This window comes from Salarias fasciatus, chromosome 14 (assembly GCF_902148845.1).
Source record: "Salarias fasciatus chromosome 14, fSalaFa1.1, whole genome shotgun sequence".
NCBI classification, from domain to species: domain Eukaryota; kingdom Metazoa; phylum Chordata; class Actinopteri; order Blenniiformes; family Blenniidae; genus Salarias; species Salarias fasciatus.
The window spans coordinates 19,627,587-19,654,845 of NC_043758.1; the positions used below are offsets into that span (position 1 = coordinate 19,627,587).

A 27,259-nucleotide genomic window follows, 5' to 3' on the forward strand; every position below is an offset into this window, starting at 1 on the left:
CACAAATGTTTTATTTTCCATTTTACCACTGGCCTCACAACTTGTTTTCCTCTGACTCAGCTGGTGCTGCAGACTCATCTCAACCTGAAGTGAAGCAGCCGCCCTGCGACCCTCTGCTGCAGCTGGTCTCCCTCCAGAAAGCTTCAGGTTTCTGGATGCTGGATTCAGCTCTGGCTGCTGCACTGGGAAAGACGAGCGAAGAGGTGGAAAAGTCCAAACCTGAACTGGTGAGTCATTGTCAGAGACAGTAAACGTAACAGGCTTCAGTCTGCAAGTCACTGATCAATACAGCAGTGAAGATGGACGGTAGGAGCATGGATGTCATCCGGACACGCAGAAGATAAATTCATCAGAACAATTGAACGCTCTCATATTTTTCATTGTTTTGGTGAACTAGGTGAGCAGTGAAGTGTGGGCCACCATTCTGGCTCTAATCTGGCTTCAGGGGTTTCAAACTGATGCAAAGGACGAGTGGCAGATTCTGGCTGGAAAGGCTGTGTTGTGGCTTCAAGCTCAGAACGGTACGACCACATTGATGAGTCTGGATTTTGAACAGTGAGTACTGGTTGAAAAAGCTGACTGTCTGAATCCACTGTTGCTTTCTCGTGTGCTTTTCTTTCAGCTCCAAACGTGACAGAATGTGTGGATGCTGGAAATGCTCTTCTGGGTTGCAGAGTGCAGAAAGATGCTCTGGGACTCTGAGGCTTCTTCATTGATGACAGAATCACTTCTTCTGTTGTTCTGGGAAGTTTTTCATAGGTCATTGAAATTTTTTCAAAATCAAACTCTGGAATCACAAATACACACACAAATATCAATGTTTCTGTCGCTGTCCTCTCTCCACCAATCACAGCACTTTGGTCTATGATTAGCTCACTGGACAGGTGTGAGCTCTATCATCTCATGCTGATTTTTTTATAATTTCAATTGATGTACGATCACTGTGATTTGTCAGAGCTCAGAGGCTGCAGACGGCTGATGGTGAAGTACAACAGACCATTCTACTCAGAACCAGCAGCACTTCAGTCTGAAACCTGAATAAAATACTGGGGCATTTATGAATTAGATCTCACATTCATAACATTGCTCAGCCAGGTCAAAGTCAGGAAATTGTATTCATGTGTTTATTTGTTTTTATCTTTTCATTAATACATGATATACTCATTGAAGTAAAAAGCCGTCTCACGTCTTATTTGCATGACACGACAATTATGCATGTTTTGATTTGTGGATGCATCTTTCCATTTGTATGTATTAAGTGATATGTCTTGATCATTTTTGAGATTTATTTGAGCTTAAAAAGATTTTATACCATAAAATGCTATTCCCAGAACACATATTCATGCAAAAGTCTCAGTGAAAATGCACACATTTTATTACACTCATTTAAATAGCAATATTCAGAGAGAAATCAAGATAAACATACTGTGGAGCTCAAAAGTTTACATACACTTGTAAAGAACGTATTGTGTCATGGCTCTTTTCTGTTTCCAGTTATTTCTACAACTGATTTTTCTCTGATAGAGTGATTTCAACAGATACACACATTTGCACCAGACACCACTCCAGCTAAACGGCCTGACGGTACTCTGACCTCGACTCCGCCCCCTTCTGGGCTCCTGTGATTAAATCGAGCGCACCCAGAAGGAGTGTTTGGAATTCAGTATGAACTCTTCCTGCTTTCAAACGCCGACTGTCTTTCCAGGACGAAGCATTACACTTGTCTCTCTGACTTCTGATCTTTAAAAGGCAAGAAATGCTTCTGGCAGCATTGTCACTTGAGTTTCTACATATATTCTAGTGAAATTAGAAGATGTTCATGTGTGCTTACATTGTAAATAACATACAAAACTGAAGAAAGGTGCTATAATACATATTGTTTATCTGTATTTTATTTCATGTTAAACTTTACAGCCTAATCACTGTCTTTGTTGTGTTTGTAGTTTTTTAAGTAAGTGTACATAGGGGCCAAGACAACAGCGACTGTGTTCAGTCTGAGCTTTCACTGAGCAGAGTGTGCAACGAACAGGTAGACAGCAGGTGGAGCTCACGTTCAACATACATAGGACAGGCGTGGTCACGTGACACTATAGACCAATCATATGTAAAGCATATAGGTATGACTGTTTTTTAGATTAAATTAATATATTTTATCAGAATATTACAGTCTTGACACCAAATCACCTGTATCTGTTTTCCTGCAGATACAAGATGAACCGCTGTGGTCTGTTGACTTCGAAGAAGGAACCAGGTACAGAGCTGACCCACATCCATCACTGGATGTTATCTGAGACTCTTTCATAGCTTTTACTGGACGAGGTTGAAGTTTGCTTCCAATTTACATCTTCCAATTCGGAAAAGTAAGGGGGGAATATGTTCACATTTGGAGAGGCTATTTATCCGTTTTCATAAATCAAAGAAAGGTTTCACACATCATAAACGGTGTTTTCATGATAGTTAATCATCTTTAGAATCTCGTCCAGACCTGAGACATCTATGTACAATCTGGACCTCGTTCAATGTGAAGATTACTGTTAAACATGCTCTTTTTTAATTTTTACAAATATCTTAAAGGTTGTATACGTTCAATATTGGTTGTCTGGCAAAGTTTTTGTCTCAGTTAAAATGTTAAACTTGGTTTTAGTAAAACCACATTTATCATTTTAATGTATAACCGTTTTACATTAATACGTAGTACAGAGAATGGATAAATAGCAGCTCCAAATGTGAAAATACTTCTCCTTCACTTTGCCCTTCAATGCTGAATGGGAGCTGTGAATCAGATGTTGATTTCAGCCTCATTTTTATTGGCTGGGTTGGGGATTGGAGTTCTGCACCTGTGAAACCTGTGTTCTTCAACACCTGACTGCTGACAAATTGCTGACAAACTTCTTTTAAATCATGCTTGACAGCACTATTGCTTGCTCAGGCTTCCCATTGAACAATATATTTGTATTTATTACCTCTTTCTATATTGTAGTTAAAGTTTTTACTTCATATTTATCCTCCTTTGTAGCTTTCCTTAATCACCTTGTTTGAATATAGTTGCTTTATTTCCTTGTAAACTACTGTGCATTGCATGTCATTCGTCATTGTCGAGGACGGAGTTTTCTTCCCTCCGGTGCCGGGCTGGGCTCCCCTCCGATTGCTCCTTGTACCCTACAGATTCTTTGCTGGATCCCAAATAGAGTGCAGAAATAAAGAGTCCCAATGCAGATTTCCAACGCTGATTACAATTTATTTGTGCGAAGCCTCTAGACAGAATTCTGGACCTCTGTGTCCCCAGTCTGTCTGCGAGCAGCCCTCACTGACAGAGTCAGAGCAAAAAGGCGATGTCTAATCTAATGTGTGTGTATTTATGAAGCCTTCCGCTCACAGGCGGGGTGATATTTTCATTCTTCTGGGTCACACGTCCCTGGAGCTGGTTTGGGCTGGTTGGGCCTCTGCTTCTCTCGCACTGATGTGGATAAGGTGTTCCTCCTGTTGTCCCAGCACAGCCGCTCCGTGCCTGATAAGGAGTTGTCTTTCTGCACAGAGATACTCAAAGATTCCTTGCATGAACATTAGCGTATGTCTGATTAGGCGAGCAAGATTATGATTCACAAGCTGCATTTCTTTCCATGATATTAAATAGGTCAGAAGACAGTAGAATAGTAATAGAAGTTGTAAATTTCCACAATTCCCCCTCTTGACCTAAGCTAGTATTAGGTCAATAAAGCCAATATTAAATAGCACAGGAAATAGCAAGATAGAACATAGCAAAATTTGTAATAGGAAACAGTAAAATTTCACATCTCTGAATGGTGATGTATTAATTATTGAGCCTTGCCTTTGTGGTGGAAATATTTCTGGTTGTGACTGTGTTTCTCCGTCAGTCCCTCTGAAGAGCATTGAGGTGGAGCTGGAGGTGAGGGACCATGTGGCTACAGTGGTCTCCACTCTGAACTACCAGAACAAAGAGGACAAACCCATCGAGGCGGTTTTTGTCTTCCCTCTGCCTGGAGATGCCGCTGTCTGTCATTTCAGTGCCAAGATGGGACAGAAGGAGATTGTGGCTGAGGTGAAGGAGAAACAGGAGGTGAGCAGAGCAGGTCCAGACTGACTGAGGACAACATCCAGCAGTGGGAGTGAATGTGGCTCACATGTGTCTCTTGTCCTGCAGGCTTGTGAGGAGTATGATGATGCTTTGAGCTCCGGTCAGCAGGCTTTCCTGCTGGAGGAGAGTGATCAGAGTCCAGATATCTTCTCAATGAGTGTGGGCTGTCTGCCTCCAGGAGAGAGCGCCTCCATCAGGCTGGAGTACGTCACTGAGCTGGCAGTGCAGGCTGATGAGGGGCTGAGGTTTTGTCTGCCTGCTGTGCTCAACCCTCGATACACACCTCAGGGTAGGAAGACCAGTGAGAAGCTGATGCACACAAAAGAACAAATGACTTCATGACAAAAAAAAAAAAAAACCTTGCTGTGAATGTATTATATTTTCATTTCTTCACAGTCATGTGGTATGTAGTAGTTCTATCTGAAGCTGCGTTCTTCTCAAATCTCTGTATTCAAACAGAATTCTTCTCATTTCCAGTTGTTTCTCATGTTGTTTTCAGGTAGTAAAGCTACAGCTGTCCAGGTGAACTCTGTTCCAGCCTCTCTGGTTCCTTACAGTCTGTCTTTTTCTGCTCGAGTGTCCTCTCCTCGTCCCATCTCTAAAGTGGAGTCCAGCTGTTCCCTGGATCCTCTCCAGTTCCTGAACACAGACCAAACCCAGGCCACGGTAGGTGGAGTGCTGATGTGTCCACTGTGTGTGTTGGATCCTCTTCAGTGAAAAGAAGGCATCATATCATTATTCATCATCATATATTTGTACCCTGCAGGTGAAGCTGGGTGCAGGACACAAGTTTGACAGAGATGTTGAAGTGCTGATATATTACAAAGATGCCCACCAGCCCACTGCTGTGGTGGAAGCAGGACAGGCCTCTGCAAAACCTGGTGAGTGCAAATGTTTGTAGTTAGCATGGGAAGAAAGATTGTTCTGTCTTCATCCTCCAAGCAACAAAGTGATTGTTGTTGACTTTTCTGTGCTGTGTTTCAGGCACTCTGATGGGTGATCCAGTGGTGATGGTGAGCCTGTTCCCTGAGTTTCCTCAGTCTGTCATGTCTTCAGTGGCTTCCTGTGGAGAGTTTGTGTTCCTCATGGATCGATCTGGAAGTATGAGGAGCAATATGAACAACAAAGACAGAAGTCAGACTCGCATCAGCAGTGCAAGGGTATTTATTGTTTGTTCTTGATGTCATTAACTCTTTCATTGTCTGTCTATACAGTGATGTTGACATTGTTTGAATCTTTCTTGTAGGATACACTGCTGCTGCTGTTGAAGAGTCTACCAATGGGCTGCTATTTCAACATCTATAGTTTTGGATCCAGCTTTGAGCACATCTTCCCGTGAATACATCCTCATTTATGTTTTCAAAGTGTGTGTTTGGTTTGAAGTAGATTCATCAACACATGACTTGTGTGTGTCTCTGTGTGATTGCAGTAAAAGTGTGGAGTACAGTCAGCAGACCATGGAGGAGGCCCTGAAGAGAGTTGGGACAATGGCGGCAAATCTGGGAGGAACAGAAATTCTGAAGCCTCTCAAGCATATTTATGAGCAGCCCTGCATTCCCAATCAGCCCAGACAAGTAAAACACACACGCACACGCACACACACACACATGCACACACATTAAAGCTCGTGTCCGGAGTTTTTGTTCGTTTCCAACGTATGTATCATTTTTCAACAGAGCTTAAATGTGTCAGTCTGGTTCGATATTACAATATAATATTAGCATGAAGCAATATAAAAATTTATTTATGAGCCCCGCCTTCGTCTCATAGACTCCCATGTTATCCGAAAAAGCGCCGGTCAGCGTCAGCCAATACATTTCGAGTTTCTGCATTCTCGTGTTGTCAATCATCGTGTGCGCGCAGCCAGAGAGCACGGCCACTCGCCCAGGCAGAGGAGAGTTAGCTCCGCAGCAGCCGCCGCGCTTACCTCGGATATATCCACTGTCTGCTGAACATCCACCGTAAACAGCTGAACATGGAGGATGCTGTAGGACTCGGAGGCTCTCATTTTCACCCGACAGATAATAGCGTGCACAATTAAAGGGGCGTGGCTTGGTCGCTCATGAAAGCAGAGGGAGGGCGGAACCTCCAGGCACTGGATTAAAAAAAAAAACCTCTCTCTTTCAAAACTCCGGACACGAGCTTTAAGTAGTACAGTAACAGTTCTTGTGCCCACCAGCTGAAACCACATCTATTCTGGGTGCGTTTTTAATTGAACTATGACTGTATACGATTAAAATTTTTTTATTGAAACTGGGGTTGTCAACATTTACAATTTGGTCTACAGGTGTAAACGGGACTTCTAACCGATGCGTAACCGATTAAAGGTGCATTGAGGAGTTTGCACGTTTATGCGAAACAGCGCCCCCTGCAGGCCTTGGGCGTAATGCAGCTTAGTGAAAAACTCGTGCCTGTGGCTTCCGTGCACAGAAGAGGGGAACTCCTTCCTCTATCTTTTAGTAGCGCTCTTGTAAGATTTAAGTTTCTTTTACCTGGTGGAGTCTGTGCTGGAGTTGTGGCAGTGCTCGAAGCCAGTCTTTTCTTACTTTCTGGAAGCTCCTGCTCAGTTGTTGCTCACTAAGCATCTGGCGGAGTAATGGCGGACAAAAAAAACTTAAGGAAATCAGGTCAGTGGGAGCATGCATTACGTCACATCATCTCAAGTTCTCCCAAAAAAAATTCTGGTGCCGGACCAGCACTGCAACTTTCAAGTGACAATTTAACGCTGTTTGCGGTACTTGCAATGAATATGTCAGGGCACATTGTACACATCATAAAAAATGTGTAACGTATTTTTGGTGGAAAATATGTATTTTTAAAGTTGAAAAACTCGTTAATGCACCTTTAAGGCCTTTGTATTGTAGCGACCGCGGATGCTTCTCCGTCGCAGCAACGTAAAACCTACGCTGGCAACCCTACGCCATCACTGAACATATCTTGCTTATGCGTCAAGGGAACACCCTCCTCTGCAATTTCACCGGCAAGCTGCTAGGCGGGCGTGGCGGTGTCTTTGTTTCGCAATTGGCAGTCACAACAACAATGCGGCTTTCGCAGCTCCGGCTTTACCTAGACATAGATCTATAGACATAGATATCTAGACGCGCGTGCACTTACCGAACATATATCTGCATATATGACATATCTGGCGACACCGGGCTGTCATGGAGGAGTGGCATGAGCGGACCATGATGAAAAATTGGTGAAACTAATGAGTTTTTGGACGATTAAAGTCATTTCGGAGCGGTGTCATTACCCATACCCCGTCTGCTAGCCATGTACGGATGTCCGCCTCTCGATTCTGAATCTAAATTTCTCCTGAAGCACTGCTCGGATCAGAAAAGCATTCGGGGTGAGTATATTGTTCTACTTCATTCTATAAACAATGTGAAAGCGGACCAATCTCAGTCCTGGACGATCGATGCGTGGTGACGATTTTTGGAAGGTGCATCTCAAGCCCTAGCGTCGGGCCAACGTAGGGCACAGCGTATACGGCGTAGGTTCAAGGCCTACACGTTACGTCTATCTTTTTCTATTGCAGTTGCACTTTTTGACCACTAGAGGGATCCGTTTCCGTAGAGATACACTACCTCATAATCCCATCAAATTAAATACCAGTATTGGCCTGAATATAAGACGACTCCGATTATAACACAACCCCTATTTTTCAAAGATCATTTTGTGAAAAAAAAAAGAAATGTTGAAGACAATAAGGTCACTCATAAAACAACTTTTTATCATACAATTATTATAAACTCAAAAACTCACAACTGAGATAACATTTCACGAGATATAAAATGAAAAAAATATTGCTACACTCAATCACGGCTCTGGTGCTGGGCATTCTGTCTTTCCGTTTTTCAGTGATGTATTCACTCACCCTTCTATCAGTCTGTCTGAAGCGTGGCTCTTAGGACCACGGATGAAAGATTTTCTCATAGCGTTAGCATTCTGTAGGTGTTTTTTCTGTGCTCTCCAATATCCAACGAGGCACTCTGCTGCACCAGATCTCCTGGCGGCTTGGCAGTTCTTTGATGACTCTGCTGCGTTGATCACCGTCAGTTTAAAGTTGGCATCATAACTTTGCCTCTGTTGTTTGCTCAGTTGTCCAGCGTTCAGCGCCTTTGTGCCAGATGATCCGCCATTTTTCATCAGAACATTTGATCTCATTTCGTCACTCCACTCGCTCTCTGGTCAGTGATACTTTGGCTCCATCTAGCGGCGCGGATGGGTATTGACCATCTACCGTAAGTCCGCGATTATAACATGACCCTACTTTTGAGGATTCAAACAAGATGTTACATTGGTTGATAAAAATAAAAACAGTGAATAAGCATAATGTTATGTACTGGACTGAGGCAACTGGGCCGGCATCAAGCAATTTAAAGCTAGGGTTGGCGATTTGAATGAGATACATTTTTTTAAAATACTGGTTAAAATGATCTTTATGACCCGATGGGAAGCAATTCATAGCGTGTTTTGAAAGTAGTTTGGAAAATATCCGCTATCTACAGCAGGAGTAAAACGGGAAAAATAGCAACCAATAGTCTTGCTGGGACACCTTTTTTTAAACCAATCAAATCCCTTCACCGTTCGACCTGCCCCCTGTGCGTACATGTTAATGGCGTGCACTGACCCTGGTTCAGTGTGCGCGTAGAAGGATGGAGCGTCGTTGCAGAATGGCGGAGAAGAATGTTTTGGGGTTTACTTACCGTTGAGTGCACCATAACCTGGCATAGTGCAAATAAAGAAAAACGAAGAAACGGAGCGCTGACAACAGGTTACGCCAGGGACGCACTGGATGCGCGAACGTCTCCGTGTCTCTCTTTCTGCAAAATAAAAAAAAACCTCCATTCCACCCTGTCGAAGGCCTTCTCGGCGTCGAGGGAAATAATTACTTCAGCTAAGTTTGAACTCGGAGAGCTAATGATATTTAACAACTTCCTTTGCAGGACTGGCATTAGTGAAGCAGAAAATAACTTAAAAACTCCATGGTAAACGCAGCAGGGCCTGTTGTTTTACCATTCTGAAGTCACATGATTGAAGTGACACTTCCTTGATGGAGACTGGCCTGCCCAAATCATGAGTCTCATCCTCATTAAGTTTCAGGAAGACAACATTATCAAGAGGGTTATCTCCACCCCACACATCTGAGGGGTATTGTGAGGCTTAAAGGTCAGAGTAAAATTTAGAAAATATCTTATTAATATCTACTAATATCTGAGGTAACTTCATCAGTTGTGGATTTGATCTTAGGGATCAGTCTGGTTAATGCTTCCCCGCGTGCCTGATTAGTAAGCAGCTTATTTTGTCTCCAGTCTCAAAAAAAAAAAAAAAAAGTTTAGCCACGAATAACTGTTTTTTTGTGTATTATTTGCCGATTATTGATCAAATTTAGATCAAAGCAGTAGGCATTCTTTACAAAGAACAGAGGAAGGGATTTATGCGTAGAAAAGATCAATGGTTCTGGTTGGTTCCTTCATAATCGCCTCCAACTCAGCCTTTTCTGCCCTCCTGAGAGTTGAGACAAATTTGATTTGCCCACGTATGAATACCTTAAAGGATTCCCATAAGGGAAGTAAGGTCATGAATAATCTTCATTAATCCTAGTCTTTGCTGTAATTTCAGTTTAGTCAGTCCTCAAAATGCATTTACACCTATAGATTGAATAATTTGCTCATTGAAACTTGCTTTCTGTCTATGAAGAACATGCATGTGAACAGTTCAGCAGATTTCCACTTCCTGTAACATTGTTAAATGTATGAGTTACAGCCGTTTGTTCATGTTTTGTTGTTCACTAATTTTTCTGTGATATTTTGTGACTCTGGGTAGCACTAACTCTTCTGGTGGAAGTGCATGTAAGCAGGCCCGTCAGTCATGCAGGTGTGCATGAGACGGAGCAAACAGGGTTTTTGTTGAGATGGCACTGGGAAAACATGCTATTGAGGGTGTGAGTATAAGAAATGTGCTGGTAACTGAACTTTGTGGAAGCAATAAATGGAAATTCATCAACAATGGAAGCCATGCCTGGACAGTGTTTGTGTCAGCCAAGCCTTGGCGCATGTCAGAAATTGTACCAACATGCACCAGAGTAAGTGGCATTGGACAGCGCTGACAGTATGAACACACCACACGCATACCTGGACAGGTTGTGCTGGTTGGCCGACATATCTTTGTCCCAGTGGCGGCTGCTGATCTTCCAAAGAGGGGAAGCTCATTTTCACCACACATTGCAATGTGTGTCTATTTATTTGTATGTAAATTCTATTAGCTTTCATGCCTTTTGTACGCCCTGTCAAAGTTAGACAGATCCCAAAAGCCCACTTTTGACCAGACAACACATCCCTGAGATGGTTTAATCAAGAGGCATGGCCACTGTTGCACCAACTCAGTCTTAGGAGTTGATCTGCCCTCCGGTTTAACACAAATTTTCTCTTTGTAGGGAAGACTATCAAATGACTTCGCTAAAATCGGGTACACAACATTGACATTGTCTGCCATTGTGTGCAGCTTGTTTGCAGCTGGATCTGCAGTGCGAGGCTAGAGCGCTGTGTGACCGCCTGAGTGTGAGTGACGGGGAGAAGCTCAGCAGCTGCAGCTGCTGGTGGGGACAGAAACCGCAGAGTGACTTAAAAGAGTCGCCAAACACAACGCTAGTTATTTTTCACAAAGACAAAATCTCTGAGGATCAGTAAAGCCTCCGGATCAAATCAGAACACAATGAAAAACTTGAGAAGCGCTTTGGTGCAGCTTTTTACTTCAAGATTGCTGATTTACTCATTTCGTTGTGAATTAAACAATGAATTTATCACCAAAAAACACTTGAGTCGACTGCACAGTGACTGTGAATGGTTCATCTGTAAAGCACGAATTTCATGATTGGTGACTGTTGCATCCGTCCACAGGCTGCCGTTACTGACAGAATTTCATGTGTTCATTGGATTTAGTCATGTTAATCCAAAGTTCTTGAAGATTTGGACTTGATTTGGAGCTTTGTCTAAAATTTAGGGTTCAATGAGCATTTTGCTTCCACCTTTAGTCGATGCTTATTATCCCTCCACTTCACAACACAGCAGACATTTTATTACATTTAACATTGACATACATATTTCTGTATTTCAAAACACAGCATATGGCAAACCTGTTGTTGTAGACCTTGTTTACACAAGAAATATTGACTGGAAATGGCATTGTCTTTGCTTTTTTCTTCCGAAGATAATGAAACCCACATTGAGCTCTGTCCAGTGTTGTGGCTGACTTTTTATAAACTCTCCTTCTCAGCTGTTTGTCTTCACTGATGGAGAGGTGGGAAACACCAAAGAAGTCATTGATCTGGTTAAGAAGAATTCAGGCTCTCACAGGTAAACCCACTGAAATGATCCAGGACTGCAGCTCTTCAAATAAAACATCTTTTAATTGTGGAAGAAAACTGCTGTGTTGCAGGTGTTTCTCCTTCGGGATCGGGGAAGGAGCCAGCTCTGCTCTCATCAATGGGTTGGCCAAAGAGGGAGGGGGTCACGCTCAGTTCATCACAGGAAGTGACAGGATGCAGCCAAAGGTAGAACGACACACACAGACGATCCGTCACATCACATCATGAAACAGTACATGTGTTTGAGGTTGTGGTCACCACAAAAGTGAATCATCTCCTACAAACAGTTTTCATCTGAATATTTCAGGTGATGCAGTCGCTGCGGTTCGCTCTGCAGCCAGCTGTGGTGGACATTTCCATCACATGGGATTTACCAAAGGACGTGTCTGTCACTGTCCTCTCTCCACCAATCACAGCACTTTTCCAGGGTCAGCGGTCGCTGGTTTACGGCCAACTCAGTGGACAGGTATGAGCTCCATCTTGTCATGGAAATGTTTTGATTTCATTAGATGTACATTACAGAGTGAATGATGGTGTGTTCCTCCTCTGTCATACTGTGTCAGAGCTCCGAGGCTGCAGAGGGCTGTGTGACGGTGAAGTACAGCCTGGCAGGTCATCCCACTCAGAACCAGCTGCACTTCAGCCTGAAACCTGAAGAAGATACTGGGTAAAGCAGGATTCAGTCATCACAGCAGCTATTAAAAGGTCTGGAAATAAGATTATTAGAGAATAGGGGTGTAACGATACACAAAAACCTCGGTTCGATACGTACCTCGGTTCTGAGGTCACGGTTCGGTTCGGTTTCGATACAGTCGGGAACAAAATGTAAAACCTAAATTTTCTTGTTGTTGTCCATGCTTCCCATGTCTGCGTGTCTGTGTCCGCTTTGCAGCACATCACCGATGCGAACGCTCTTCTCTCCTGCTACATTTGGGCTCAGCTGTGTACGTTCCATGCAGGCGCACTGATCCACGCATCCTCGAGAAGTTTTTCCGGCACTTTAGACTGTTTATCTGCTCCTTTATTTCAGATTATTTATAGGAAATTAGGCACATACATTGTCAGTACGTTATCATTTAGATACTTTCACTCAGGGTGCAAACTATGGGGGGGGCAGGGGGGTCTCAGCCCCCCTTGATGAGACATGAGCCTCCCTGAAAACATGATTTGTGAAATTTTGGGGGGGCGGAGGCTCAATATTGGAAAAATGCTGTTTCCCCCATGTATTTCCTTTAATTTATTATTATTGATTTAGTATGATCATAATCATGGATTATATGCAGAATTAGGCCAATTTTAATGGATGATTTGTGCATCACTATTTCACTTTAAAGGTGTAATACAACATTTTGATTTCCGGGTGGATCACCTAAATAATTGGTGGGTCCGTTTGTCAATCATTCTGATGAGCTGCTTTCGTAAGGCGGTTCTACGTGCTTGCGCCCAATCAGCTTCTCCCTTTTGCGCATGCGCATTCAGAGTGTTTATGTAGCCGGTGAGCTTCTGAGCTCGTACTTACCGATGGCGAGTCTGACATAATGAAACTGTAACTGTTTCGGAAAAAAGGCTTTATTTATGAGCGAGGCGGATCGCAGAAACTGTAAACAGAGCCGTGCACGCCGGAGAAGAGGAGATCGCGCTCGTACACTTCCACGTTTCCTGGGAGAAGCAGGAGAGCCGGGCGGATGGTCTGGCGCATGCGCGTTGTTCAAAAAGTGAGTAACAGACGTGGGGCTTCGTCTTTTCGAGAAAATGTTGTATTACACCTTTAGTAAAGATGCCGACCTGCATGCAGTACTTGTCCTCACAATTGAAGCGTGGGGGCGCTATTAAGCGTCACTTAAAGCAGACATATGCCCTCCGAGGCACACGCATCCCCCCCAGTGAGCCCCCCCGACAGCCGCGGTATAGTTCGCACCAGTGGCGGACCGTGCATTTCACCCTAAGGCCTTCAGAACAGATCCGCCTGAATCAATCCACCTCTCAATAACTATTTTGTCTACAAAAAAAAATCTTATTATGCAGATATGCACATAAAGAGTTGTTGCACAGCAGATAGATACTTGTGCAGCCAGAATAAATGCCTTTGCTGAAGTGCACAATTCTCCTACTACATCTGTGCACATACAATAAGCATCAACAACTTAATAAAACAGCAATATTATTTAGGAAAAGAGGAACGTTTTACTCACCAAAATCCCGATTATTTGAAAACAAAATACATCCTCCTTTCCTTCCTCAAAAAGAGTTCAACTGCTCTGTCATATAGATTATCCGTGCGTTTCAGTTCCATAAAGCCAGGGCTGAAAGTCCAGCTTGCCCTGCGGTATTTCTGGCGTAAGTTTTATTCCTCTTCAGGTCTTCTTCTTCTTCTTTGGAATAATTGAGGTAGGCGACCAACAACTTAGGTGCATACCGCCCCCTACTGTATCTCTTGGTGAATGTAAATCAGAAGGCCTGGATATGCTGTTGTTAGTGTACGCTAGCTAGAAGGCGCTGAGTCGCCAACTCGAAATCTGATTGGTTGAAGCAACTGTCTGATTGACGCTTCACTTTACTTCACTGCGCCATCAGGAACGGATAGCGAAGACCTCGGGCAGATTTTTTTGACCCTAGCAACAGATGATGCCTGAAATCTGATTGGTTAAATGATTTAATATTAAAAAAACATGTCTGGAAGCAGCACAACCGTGGGAAGACTATGAAAGGAACTGGAACATACCGTTTGGAATCATTTATTAATTATTTATGGACAAAATATAATTTACATCAGTCTGTAATTCAGATACTTTTTAGGCCAGCAGAGAAGGCTTTGCAGGCCCTGACGGCCCACCACTGGTTCGCACACTGCTTTCACTTCTGTGATAGACCTTCTCCTCCCTCCTGACAGAGTCTGCTCTCTCCGTCCACCAGCTCTTCTCTGGGTTTCTTCAGACAGAGTTGCAGCCTGTTCGCTTCACAGACTCACTTTACAAAGTTAGCGTCTGTCATGGTTTGTTTGCTGTGGCGTTCTAGCGCATGTGTGTACCGGCGAGACGTGCGCACACGCGCAACGCGGTCACAAAATCTGTCCTGCGCGTGGACGTCTGTGGACAGAAATTCATGACATTACGTCCCAGGGACCAATGCGCCACGCGGACATGTGAAGCATGGACGAAGCTGCTAGCAGTAGCAATCATGGCTGCAGGTGTAGCTGCACATGCTTGTGGCAGAACGTGAACACACGCACCATCCGGCCAGTGAGCCTGGGGGAAAAAAAAAAAGAAAAACTTCGGCCCGTGAACTCGCCCATGCACAGTCCTGTACCGAACCGAACGGCCCGTACCGAAACGGTTCAATGCAAATACATGTATTGTTACACCCCTATTAGAATAATTAATATTATCTTCAGACCTGGAATCCTGTGTGGTGATGCTGAACTCTGCATCACACGAGGCTCCAGATCTAGCGTTGACATCCCCACATTTTCAGATTGATTTTCATTGAAAAAAATATTCTTTCATGACAGTGCTTTTGACAGATTTATAGTAGCTGTCATGTACACTTCTGACTGAGGGAACCAAGTGTGACTGTTTGTTTTGAACAGAGAAACGATGTAACTGACAAGAGAGAAGTTTGTTGGAGACACGATGTGAAATGTGTCTGCAGGTTAACAGTCCACAGGCTGGGAGCTCGGACTCTGATTCGCTCTCTGGAGATGGAGGGAAGAGAGAGCAGAGGGGAGCAGCACACAGGAGTGAAGGAGAAGGTGGTGGCTCTCAGCATCCAATCAGGAGTGAGCAGTTGTTTCACTGCCTTCATTGCTGTCAACAAAGGTGATGGCGAGGTGATCCAAGGACCTTTGGTGCGTCGAAATGTTCCAGCACCCAGTGAGTGGATTTCCAACAGCACTTTTCCTTGAGTTTGGGTGATTTGTTTTTTGTTTTTATTTTTCATTTGTAGAGTTGATGATCAGTCTCTTTCTCTCTCTCTCTTTGTTTCCCAGGAATGATGATGAGAAAGGCCTGTTTCTCTGCACCATGTATGTTAGTTTATTTTCAAATGAACAGACATTGATGTTACACATCTCAGGACACTGAATCTCACAGCACATTGTTTTCCTGCTTAAATAGCGTACATCCATTTCAGAACAGTTGGAGTGTTACAATGTCAGAGTTGAATATCTCTCTCTTTCTCTCTCTCACAGCGATGAACGCCAGCATTGCATGTTCTAATTCCATACCCAAGTATGCGCCAATGATGGGTTGCTTTTCTGCAGAACGTAGAAGTAAGCTAAATGTTCATTTTCAATTGAGCAAGCATTGATGTTCCTCCTACCTTTCATAACAGTTGCAGTGTTATTACCTCCGCCAAGGAGGTTATGTAATCACTTCGGTTTGTTGGTTTGTTGGTTGGTTTGTTAGCAACATTACGGAAAAAGTAAACTACAGATTGCAATGAAACTTTGTGGAAAGGTGGGTCTTGGACTAACTTAGAATCTATTAAATTTTGGTTATGATCCAGGTCACTGTCTGGATCCAGGAATTTTTTAAAGGATTCTTTATCATTGAGAGTTAGGGCAGTCTTTCACATAGTTGGGCATAACTTAACAATAAATGACAAGGGGGCAAATAATTACAGTGTAAGTTCTTCAATGACTCTAAAGCTGCGTTCACACCGCCAAGTGCTTTCCGCGATTTTGCGTCAAAAGACAATTGAAAACAAATGGGAACGCGCATTCCAGCCGTGATGAGACGCATTTTTGCGGCGCGTCGGGGCGTTGACGCGACGCGGCGCGATTTTGCGACGCGGCGTGATTTTGCGTCCGACGCTTAAGTTGGGAAATCTGAACTTTGACGCGTCGCAATTTTGCGGCAAACCAATCAGAGAGCGTCTCCATGGTGACGTAGGTCAGGGAGCGGGGACCGGTGAAAGTTGCACTCATCCTGGCGCAGCTCCTGGAGCAAAGAGTGAAACTCGCCAAACTCTGACCGTGGATAATATCGTGCTCCAGGCACGCCATCCTGTCTGCCGACGGCGTCGTTGTCTGGCTTTATTAAGCAAATAAAGCCAAGCCACCCGCTCAACACAGTTAGCCATGATGCTAAGCTAACATAGGAGATACGGCCAGCCGGCTTCCCACCAGATGCGACGCGTTTGACGCGTTCGGTGTGAACGCGGCTTTTGGCCCCGCGTTGTTCAGCGTCGGACCTCAGAATTGACACGCGTTCAGCTTCTCGCGTTGACGTGATTTTTGACGCAAAATCGCGTTCGGTGTGAACGCAGCATTAGAGATATCAGCTGCTGATCCAGATCACGGAAGTATTCCGGATACCAGGATCCAGAACAGACAAAAATAGGGGGATTCCGGAGTGTCAGTCACTGTGAGGCAACACATTGCTATATGAACATGCAACAAACGGCTTTCTCCCAGACATTGTTTGTGTTGGGGAGAAATAAAATGTTTTTTATCATATATGGTGTTCTTATTGTTGTTGGTGACTGATTTGAGCTGTGGTGGAGGTTTGCGCTCTCTGAGTGCCAAATTCTAGTAATATTATTGTGTTGGAATTTAGGTTAGAGCATGATGTGTTCTGTTGGAGTGGGTCATCCTCTTGCTCTCTTTAGGTATTTCTTATTATAGGGGGAAGATGAAGAATGGCGCTCTAGTCAGGAATCCTTCTGTTCTTCCATGAAGTCTTTGTGTATTTGCAACCCCTCCTGGTGTCCATGTCTTGTCTCTGTCTCTCCTGTATGTCGACACTCCTCACTTCCAGTTATCCTGTCACCCTCGTCTCTCTGAGTATTTATATCTCCTTTTCTGTGTGTCTGTCAACAGATTGTCTTTCAGTGTTCTCATCCAGACTCCCACAGCTTCATTGTGTCTGCTCCCTGTGTTTTGTGATTTTCTGGTATTGGACTTACTGCTTGTTTTTTGGTGTTGCCTCTGTCGAACACTTTGATTCCTCAGGCTTCAGTCGATATTCTGAAATAGATTTTTTGGGAATGTCAGTAGAATCTCGGTCTACATCTGAATACATTACAGTTCTGCCATATTTGGCATCTCCTTCTGGAAGGATGAGTATGATGTAGACCAAGAGTCAGTAAAACATTTAATTGCAATCTAACAACAATTGCTGAAATCTGACCCGAAACACAACTAGTTTATTTTAGTTTAGTTTATTGATTTATTTGACAGGGACCATGTACAAATACATTAAAGGTGTAATACAACATTTTGATTTCCGGGTGGATCACCTAAATAATTGGTGGGTCTGTTTGTCAATCATTCTGACGAGCTGCTTTCGTAAGGCGGTTCTCCGTGCTTGCGCCCAATCAGCTTCTCCCTTTTGCGCATGCGCATTCAGAGTGTTTATGTAGCCGGTGAGCTTCTGAGCTCGTACTTACCGATGGCGAGTCTGACATAATGAAACTGTAGCTGTTTCGGGAAAAAAAAGCTTTATTTATGAGCGAGGCGGATCGCAGAAACTGTACAGAGCCGTGCACGCCGGAGAAGAGGAGATCGCGCTCGTACACTTCCGCGTTTTCTGGGAGAAGCAGGAGAGCCGGGCGGATGGTCTGGCGCATGCGCGTTGTTCAAAAAGTGAGTAACAGACGTGGGGCTTCGTCTTTTCGAAAAAATGTTGTATTCCACCTTTAATCTTTCAATAGAAAAGATGCTTTGTACCAGATTTAGCAAATGCAAATTTCCATCTGCAGTCCCTGGGCAGGTTCACAACAATCACAATGCAATTACACAATTACATAACTGTTAATGTTAAAAACTATTACAAAACACAATACATTAGCTCATTTAAAATTAATATACATCAGTGTCAAATCCTATATACAAAATCAACCGGACTGATGCTGACACAGTTGATTATCGAGAATATATTTCTTTAGATTTTTAGAAAAAATAATCTTTCCTGCTTTCAAAACTTTAGAATGAGGAAATGCGACAAACCCAAAACAATGACACAACAGTAAATCTTGTTCACTGGAAAATTTCTGGTTTTTAACTGAATGCATGACAAAGTGGGACATGCATTAAGAACAGAGAATGGAACACTCAGCAAATACAGATCATATTACTGATCCAAAAATCGATTAAAGTTCACCAAAGTGCTGAGCATCACTTCCAATAGGTTGAGGCAGCCTCAGCTGGTAGAAGGTACCATCTTCCAATTCCACGGTTGTTGACTTAAATGTCCCTCAGCCTCGGCTCCGGGATACACAACAACAACATGCTTGTTTCTGGAAGACAGAGTGACGTCACTTCTTCTGAAAAAGTGATCTAAGAAACCTCAGGACCTTCATCACAGTGGCTGAGAGGATGAAGAGTGGCAGTTTTTTGCCGCTGATTATTTCAAATCAAACTGTATTATAAAGAAAAACAATATTCAGGCATTCTTTGGTAATTTCTTGCGAACTTTTTGCGGAAACTCACATTTGATTCACACAAAGACAACAACGTAACAGACTGAGCAAAGCCTGTATACCTGTTGTTTACTTTGCATCTCTTGTGGTGTCCCCCTGAGGTCCGTTTTGGGACCGAAACTGTTCAGCATCTCTATAAATGACATATTTATTGTATATTGTGTATTGTATACCACATACTTTTTGCAGATGACCCTAATATATTCTATCGTAGTGACAATCATCATGAACTCATCAAGACGGTCAGTGAAGAATTAAACCAAAAAAAGTGGATGAATGATCAGAAATTATAATAAAATCTAAATAAGAGAAAGGCAATGGCGTTTGGAAAGGTGTAGAAATTGAAACTGTAAATGAGAATAAATGTTTGGGAATCATAACAGACAGGACATTATCATGGAAAGCCCATGTCAGACACATAAAAATAAAAATTTCCAAATCCTGATCAATCATTAAGGAAAGCTATACCTGGATGAAAATGCTCCCCATATGCTATACTGCTCTTTGATACTTCCATACCACAGATATTGTGTTGAAGTTTCGAGGAACAGTCATCAATGATCAATCAGTCCTCTAGTCACATTACAGAAACCAGCAGTGTGGATTATTCACAAGCTTGGATTCCTTGAAAACACTCTCACTCACTGAATCACACCACATGTTGTTTTCCTACTTTAATTACGTACCTCACTTTGAAAAGTTGGGGTGTTACAATATTATTGTGTTGGAATTTCATTTTGTTTAAAGTTTTCTTTTTACGGTTGAATATCTCTAGTGATAGTTCCCTCTCTCCCAGTGTCGCAAGACGGCCTGGTCTGTCCTGGTCCCAGACCCCGGGCTGTGCCAAAGAGCTTTGGTGGTTCTGCAAGAAGTTTGAGTAAGCCAAAAGCTTATTTTCAATTGAACAAACATTGATGTTACTCTTCTCAGGACACTGAATCTCGCTCCACATTATTACAAACCTCCCTTTGATACAGTTGGAGTGTGAGCATCGTCTGTTTATTCAATCAAAACTATTAGAACTCCATGATCTGGTAAAATATTATACATCGATAAATATTTTCAAAGCATTTAAAAAATTACTACCAAATAATATTCAGTAGTTCTTCACAATACAAGTAACAACTCATAAATTGAGGTTTTATTGGCAAATTTCACGATACCTACATTTTGAACCAGTCGCGAAAGTTGTTGTGTGTCTGTCGGCGGAGTTAAACTCTGGAACAGCCTGGATATCACACACAAGCAATGCTAAAACATCCAGAGATTGATGTTTTTACCTGAGTTGCGGAATTTCTTTTAATTGTAAGAGTCAGAACATCTGTTCTGTGTCGTGTCTGTTGCTCTGGCCACACTGAGTCATATTTACCCTTTACAAACATTCATGAATCGTATCCAAAGTGAACTAAGAAATGGAAAGTACAGTAATCGGTCATAAAATTACTTTTCAAATGCAGTAACAGAATTCATGAGTAACTAGTAACTAATTACTTTTTTTGAGTAAGTATTTAAATAAATTACAACCACATTGAGAAAATAACTTCTTTAAACTTCTTGTTTTAATTGTATTTGTGGAGATTATCATGTATATGAACCTTCTACAGTGTGGTGTTCAGAAAATGTTCTTTTGTCAAGGGCTTATTTGTCTTCTTCATGCTGTTTGTCTATGAAAAAGATGAGTGTCAGACACTTCTTCAATGGAGCTCTAAAAGCTCACCTCACCCTTTGAGTCCCGGCTGAGACATGAAGCCTGCTGTGACTTTTGAACTCTTTCTGTTTTTTTGCACTGATTTGACCTCCACTGTACGGTAGATACAGACCTGAAACTTGAATTATGAGGCCTCTGGAAATCATAATGATGGAGGGGAGGCTTGAGGGCAGGAGCCTTTGTATACCACTACACTGTACATTGAAGCAATAAATCCTTTAATCCACAAATCCTTAACTCAGTCCTTGACATCATAAAATGATTAAACTATATGGGAGAAATATTTTGCCCGGCCTAAGATGTAATAATGAACCTGAGATGGAACAAGCTGTTACGTTTTGGGTTGAAAGATTCTGTGTTTTGGGCTCAGTAACTTGTTATATAATTGACCCGTAGTTCCAATTTAGATTTTATAACTTTTTTAATTACATTTTGGGCTCAGCAATTTTGTAGCATTATTGACTAGTTATTACATGTTGGGTTGGGATTGCTACATATTGGGACATATTGGGCTCTAAGATGTAATTTATGTTAAAGCAGGATGTGTTCAGTTGGAGTGGTTCATCCTCTTGTTCTCATTGTGTTGTTTTACAGGGAAGTCTTGTGCTGAGAAATCTAGTCTGAAAAAAAAATCACGTAAGTACAAAGTTTAACTGCAGTCCAACCAACAATACTGAAATTCGACTCTCAACGAAACAACTTATGTTTCCTTTTTTAAAATTGTAGATTGAGGAAATGTTTCAAACCGAAAACAATGAAAAAAAAAGGAAGTCATGTTTACTCGATAAATTCTGGCTGAATGACTGAATGAATGAACGATTGGGTGTCACGAAGGCGAGGACTGTAATGCAGACCAGAACTCCAATAGTGTGTTTGAAAGAGTTTATTGAACCTCCAGGCAGGCAGACGGGCGTATATCGGAATGTGGTCAAAGAAGCAGTCAGGGTCAGAGGGAGGGAGGGAGGCACTCAGAGGACTCTGGGACAGCAGAGCACTGACAGTGGAGCATCTGGCTAAAAAATAAAGTGAAATCTTCAGGACAAATCCTGGTAAAAAAAAAAAAAAAAGTTGCAGTGGCAAACGGAACGATCATAATTTAAATATTAAAAAAGACCAAAACCAAATTCGAGGAATAAACACATTTCTTCTGAACTGTTGCATTCGACTTAGATAAAATATAGATCTTACCTCTCATTTTCACAAACATTTATCACAAGTTGTTTTGCTCTGACTCAGCTGGTGCTGCAGACTCGACTCAACCTGAAGTGAAGCCGCCGCCCTGCGACCCTCTGCTGCAGCTGGTCTCCCTCCAGAAAGCTTCAGGTTTCTGGATGCTGGATTCAGCTCTGGCTGCTGCACTGGGAAAGACGAGCGAAGAGGTGAAAAAGTCCAAACCTGAACTGGTGAGTCATTGACAGAGACAGTAACAGTAACAGGCTTCAGTCTGCAAGTCACTGATCAATACAGCAGTGAAGATGGATGGTGGAAGGATGGATGTCATCCGGATACGCAGAAGATAAATTAATCAGAACAGTTGAACTCTGTCATATTTTTCATTGTTTTGGTGAATTAGGTGAGCAGTGAAGTGTGGGCCACCATTTTGGCTCTAATCTGGCTTCAGGAGTTTCAGACCGATGCAAAGGACGAGTGGCAGATTCTGGCTGGAAAGGCTGTGTTGTGGCTTCAAGCTCAGAACGGTACGACCACATTGATGAGTCTGGATTTTGAACAGTGAGTACTGGTTGAAAAAGCTGATTGTCTGAATCCACTGTTGCTTTTCTGGTGTGCTTTTCTTTCAGCTCCAAACGTGACAGAATGTGTGGATGCTGGAAATGCTCTTCTGGGTTGCAGAGTGCAGAAAGATGCTCTGGGACTCTGAGGCTTCATTACAGTCTTCACTTCTTCATTGATGACAGAATCACTTCTTAAATATTCTTTTCTGTTTATAGCTCTGTTTCTGTGGGAAGTTTTTTTAAGAGGAAAATTGCAATTTCTTGTTGTTCTGTGTCTATTATCAAAAATCATCAAATTTAACATTAAGAAGCCATTAAAATGACAGTGTTTGACAGTGTTGAAAGATAAATACAGGTTTTGTAAACAAAGTGTAATTGTGTTAGTTGAAATAAAGTGCAATAGTAACATGATGTGCACTAGTTGGCCTTTATAAAGGCTCTTGACTTTAGAAACAAACACTGATTAGTCAAAACTTGCTCTTTCTAGCATCAACAATTTTTATTCAGTCTGAAATCTCATTTTTGCCTGTAATCAAATGAAAGTTGAATATTTAAATAGATTTTGTGTAGTTGACTTCATGTATTTTCTCTGGGCTGCAGAAAAAGCTTTTTTAGTCCATTTCTACATGTAAACTGCCTTCATGACCACAGTGCCACAAGCTGAGGAGCTCTTTGTTTTATCTGGGATGTTTTAACTAAGAAAGTTTATCACACAAGTCACACTGGTTTTTGAACTAAAATGAGGTTTCTACAAGTAAATGACCAAAAACTAAAAGTCATCAATGAAGGCAGAAACAATTGAATTTATTTATATAGCACCAAATACAACACGTTTATTTTAAAGCTCATTTCCTGGGTTGGATGAAGCAGAAGTGACTGTGAAAAGGAAGAACTCCCTTTAAAAGGCAGAAACCTTTCTTCCTGCTGTTCTGGTTGTTCTGAGGTGACAAACAGGAAAAGAGGAAGGACAGACAGGTTGTGGGGAGGGATCCAAATGATAGTTGAAAGCAACACAGCCTTTCTACAGACACATGAATGTTTTCCCTTTGACGGAAACATAGAGAAGGTTTAAAGTTCAAAACTCTGAGAATCTGGGATTCAGTGACTGTGGTTAGAGGGTGCTGGAAGAGCTGATATGTTAATTTGTTCTTTTTTGGCCCTGAATTTTGCCCGACCTCTGACTATGTGTGCATATTATTTGTCCTACCCCAGTTTTTTTTTTTTTTTTTTTTTGTTCTCTTTATATCTGTGCCTTTTTCTCAAGTTTTCTTCAATAAATACTGTAAAATATGATTGAATAAAAATAACGTTAAAACTTGGAATGTGCGAGTACCGATACCAGGTGTCTGTATCGGACCGACACTGGCCTTATTTCAAAGTGTCGAGTACTCGAGAAGGCTACCGATACTGTTATGTCCCATACGGATTTTACAAGACTTGGACTTACATACTGAAGGAGACGGAGAGATGAGTTTCGGGTTAACAAGGAGGACTTTACTTCTCAGTTGCCAACAGGTTACAGACAAAAAGGTGGGGTCGCTAACTAATGCCCCCAGACACGTCCCATTGTACTACGGAAGCCCAACCAGGCCAAAACAGTGCAGTTCAGAACACAACATATTTCCTCCCCCTTTAATGATAATGTCCACATTCTCATAACTACTCAACATTAACCTGAACTATGGTTAATAAGGGAGTGAGGGTAGACTGCCTCAACATCCCGCCAAACCCAAAGGGCATTATTCTGTCCCTTATTCCCAGGGTTGGCACTAGACTACCTAAAACGCTCTGGAGGTTTCCTGTCCCTGGGAGGGTTGCGTCTCGGCTCTGGAACAGGTACCGGTTCTGGCGTCGACTCGAACACCAGAGGGTCTGCAGACTCAGGCGCTTCCAGCTCTGCAGGTGGCGAAGGCACAGCTACTGTGGGCGAGACACTACCCTGGTTGGGTGTCAGTTCATCGGTGGTCACAACAGCTGGGGGTGTCGCGGAACCTGGCAGTAACTGGTCCACGTGTCTCCGCCACGTCTGATTGTCTCGGGTGTGGACATGGTATGAAACAGGCCCCGTTTTCTGGACAACGGTGGCGGAGGTCCACTTTTCTTTGGAGGTGTAGTTGCGGGCTAGGACGGCATCTCCCACGCTAAACTGTCTGTCTTTAGACCTCTTGGCTCGCCGATCAACCTGTTTTTGTTGCTTCTCTTGAACGGATGTTTCAGGTGTGGCTGGGCGCAACAGGTCAAGGCGTGTCCGGAGTCGTCTCTTCATGAGAAGGTAAGCTGGTGAGGTTCCAGTCGTTGTGTGGGGAGTATTGCGATACTTGAGGAGGAAGGTGTCAAGCGGTTGCTTCAGGGGAGACTCACTTTTGGATGCTTTGAGAGCATGTTTCACCGTTTGCACCATTCTCTCCGCTAGTCCGTTGCTGGAGGGGTGGTATGGACTGGAGAGGATGTGCTTAATGCCATTGCTTTGCAGGAAATCTTCCATCTCCTTAGACACAAATGAGGGCCCATTATCCGTGACCACCTGCTCTGGTAGGCCAAATCGACAGAACATCTCCCTGAGTGTCTGAATGGTCTTTTCCGAGGTGATATTTGACATGACCGCCACCTCTGGCCACTTTGAGTGTGCGTCCACAGCCACCAGCAGCATCACTCCCTCGATGGGCCCCGCAAAATCCAAATGTATACGTTGCCAGGGGAATGCTGGCCAGTCCCAGGGGTGTAGCGGTGCGAGACTTGGCGTGTTTCTGATGACTTGGCATGATGAGCATGACTTGACTTTCGACTTGATGTCGTTGTCTAACCCAGGCCACCAGAAGTAGCTGCGGGCTAACTCCTTCATCCTGACGATGCCGCAGTGACCTGAGTGCAGCTCTTTCAGGACCGATTCTCGTAGTTTTTTTGGAATTATGACGCGCATTCCCCAGAGCAAGCATCCAGCAGTCACTGTCAACTCCTTCCCCCGCAAAAAGTAAGGCTGCAGCTCCAGCGGAGCCCCTGTAACACGTGACATGTCCCCCCTCATGACTCGGTCCAGCACCCTGGAGAGGATGGGGTCCCCCTTTGTTTCCTTCCTGACCTGGCGAGCTGTCACAGGAGCACCCTCGACCACCTCAAAGTAGAAAATAGTCTGTTCTCTGTTCCTGGGCTGCTCAGGAAGGGGAAGCCGTGACAGACTGTCCGCGTTGGCATGAGCCCCCGACTGTCGATACCGGATGTCATAGTCGTGTGCGCTGAGGAGCAACGCCCAGCGCTGCATGCGGCTTGCTGCCAGAGTCGGCACTCCCGTATGTGGACCAAAGATGGATGTCAGGGGACGGTGGTCCGTCAGCAACGTAAATCTCCTTCCATACAGGTATGTGTGGAATTTCTTTATTCCAAAGATGATGCTCAACGCCTCCTTCTCTATTTGTGGGTAGTTCTTTTCTGCCTTGTTCAATGTCCGAGAAGCAAACGCGATGGGCTTTTCCTCACCAGTCGGTGTGATGTGGGACACAACAGCCCCCACCCCATATGGGGACGCGTCACAGGCAAGTTGCAGCGGCAGGGACTGGTCGAAGTGTGTCAACACCGTCTTGTCTGTCAGAGCTGATTTGGCCGTGTTAAATGCCACCTCACACTCTTTTGACCACGACCAGGCGTTTCCCGCCTTCAGCAGCTCGTGCAAGGGCTGCAACTGCGTAGCCAGATGTGGAATGAACTTGCCGTAATAGTTAAGAAGTCCAAGAAAGGACCTCAGCTGTCCCACGTTCTCCGGAGCAGGGGCGTCGGTGATAGCGGTCACCTTCGAAGGTGCAGTGTGAAGTCCGTCTGCGTCAATGACGTGGCCCAGATACTCTACTGCTGGCTTGAAGAAGTCACACTTGTCCTCGCGAACACGTAGGCCATAGTCTTTGAGTCTCCTCAGCGTGTTTTCCAGGTGTTCTTCTTGGTTTTTACCAGTCACCAGGATATCGTCAAGATAACACTGTATGCCAGACAGACCACTCAAGACCTGGTCCATGGCCCTCTGAAACACTGCTGGGGCTGAGGTGATGCCGAACGGCAGGCGACGGTATCTGTAGAGCCCCCTGTGGGTGGTGATGGTAAGGAGCTCCTGTGACTCTGCTTCAACTGACATCTGGAGGTAGGCCTGATTCAGGTCTATTTTACTGAATGTTTTTCCCCCAGTCAACCCCGCGAACAGGTCCTCGATCACTGGGAGGGGGTATTGTTCCACAGTCAGCGCAGGGTTCACTGTCATTTTGAAGTCCCCACACAGGCGGACTGATCCATCTTTCTTGATTACCGGGACCACCGGGGTGGCCCATTCGCTGTGGGGTACTGGTTCCATGACTCCTATGTTGACCAGTCTCTCAATTTCCGCGTCCACTTTCAGCCGTAGTGCGTAGGGGACAGTTCTGGCCTTCATAAAGCGTGGTTTGGTGTCGGGTTTGACTTGTAGTTTGACAGTGATTCCTTTCATGTTCCCCAGCTCGTCGTTAAACACAGCTGCATGTCGCTTCAAAACTGCTGATAGTCTGGTAGGCGCCGTTGACACCACGTTGACTGCTCTCCAGTCGAGACGCATTACTTCCAGCCACGGCCTGCCCATCAGTGCTGGGTAATCTCCCTTGACCACGTAGAGTGGAAGCGTCGCTTTTTGTCCGTTCAGTTCTACAAGGACGTCTGCTTTGCCAGCCATGGGCACAGTCTCACCCGTGTATGTTTTTAAGATGATTTTTGCTTTGGTCAGTGGCGTATGAGTAAACTTTTTCTTGAACAGTTTGTCTGACATCAACGATACTGCCGCCCCGGTATCTATTTCCATTTTAATCGGCTTTCCCTCCAACTGTGGGGTGACACTGTAGCCCGCTGTGCCTCCTTTTACCGTTAACACCTTTACTGGTACCTCCTCTTCTGAGTTGGATTCACTGCTGCTGGTATGTTCCTGT

At 43.7% G+C, this 27,259-nt stretch overlaps 3 protein-coding genes across 10 annotated transcripts in view; 2 read left to right on the forward strand and 1 right to left on the reverse strand.

Moving 5' to 3' along the window:
* The window catches only part of LOC115400507 (von Willebrand factor A domain-containing protein 5A-like), a 58,894-nt gene extending 58,068 nt beyond the window's left edge, over positions 1-826 (forward strand). Inside the window, exon 9 of the mRNA XM_030108437.1 lies at positions 705-826. The gene's annotated coding sequence lies outside the window, so the exon portion shown is untranslated. The remainder of the gene's footprint in view (positions 1-704) is intronic.
* The window catches only part of LOC115400502 (von Willebrand factor A domain-containing protein 5A-like), a 49,396-nt gene extending 25,676 nt beyond the window's left edge, over positions 1-23,720 (forward strand). For 2 of the 8 annotated variants that reach the window (XM_030108418.1, XM_030108420.1), the window contains exons 10-21: positions 11,375-11,454; positions 11,537-11,651; positions 11,773-11,931; positions 12,029-12,132; positions 15,114-15,334; positions 15,451-15,486; positions 15,652-15,732; positions 19,681-19,761; positions 21,187-21,228; positions 21,829-21,995; positions 22,166-22,289; positions 22,392-23,718. In XM_030108418.1, the coding sequence (XP_029964278.1) occupies positions 11,375-11,454; positions 11,537-11,651; positions 11,773-11,931; positions 12,029-12,132; positions 15,114-15,334; positions 15,451-15,486; positions 15,652-15,732; positions 19,681-19,761; positions 21,187-21,228; positions 21,829-21,995; positions 22,166-22,289; positions 22,392-22,471 (1,290 nt within the window). In that variant the 3' untranslated portion in view covers positions 22,472-23,718. Of the gene's footprint in view, positions 1-60; positions 228-397; positions 522-622; positions 757-1,629; positions 1,750-1,985; positions 2,118-2,204; positions 2,252-3,875; positions 4,079-4,162; positions 4,386-4,595; positions 4,763-4,862; positions 4,978-5,080; positions 5,257-5,342; positions 5,432-5,525; positions 5,671-11,374; positions 11,455-11,536; positions 11,652-11,772; positions 11,932-12,028; positions 12,133-15,113; positions 15,335-15,450; positions 15,487-15,651; positions 15,733-19,680; positions 19,762-21,186; positions 21,229-21,828; positions 21,996-22,165; positions 22,290-22,391 lie in introns of those variants that run through there. The other 6 variants (XM_030108416.1, XM_030108417.1, XM_030108424.1 and 3 more) reach the window with 6 other exon arrangements.
* Positions 23,721-24,099: 379 nt separating this feature from the next.
* On the reverse strand, positions 24,100-27,009 carry LOC115400016 (uncharacterized protein K02A2.6-like). The gene has a single exon (XM_030107669.1). The coding sequence runs from the start codon at positions 27,007-27,009 to the stop codon at positions 24,100-24,102; it is 2,910 nt and encodes a 969-aa protein (XP_029963529.1).
* Positions 27,010-27,259: the final 250 nt, after the last annotated feature.

What these genes read in the sequence shown, in the direction of transcription:
- LOC115400016 (XM_030107669.1), bottom strand. Translation starts at nt 27,009, where the DNA reads ATGGCTGGCAAAGCAGACGTCCTTGTAGAACTGAACGGACAAAAAGCG.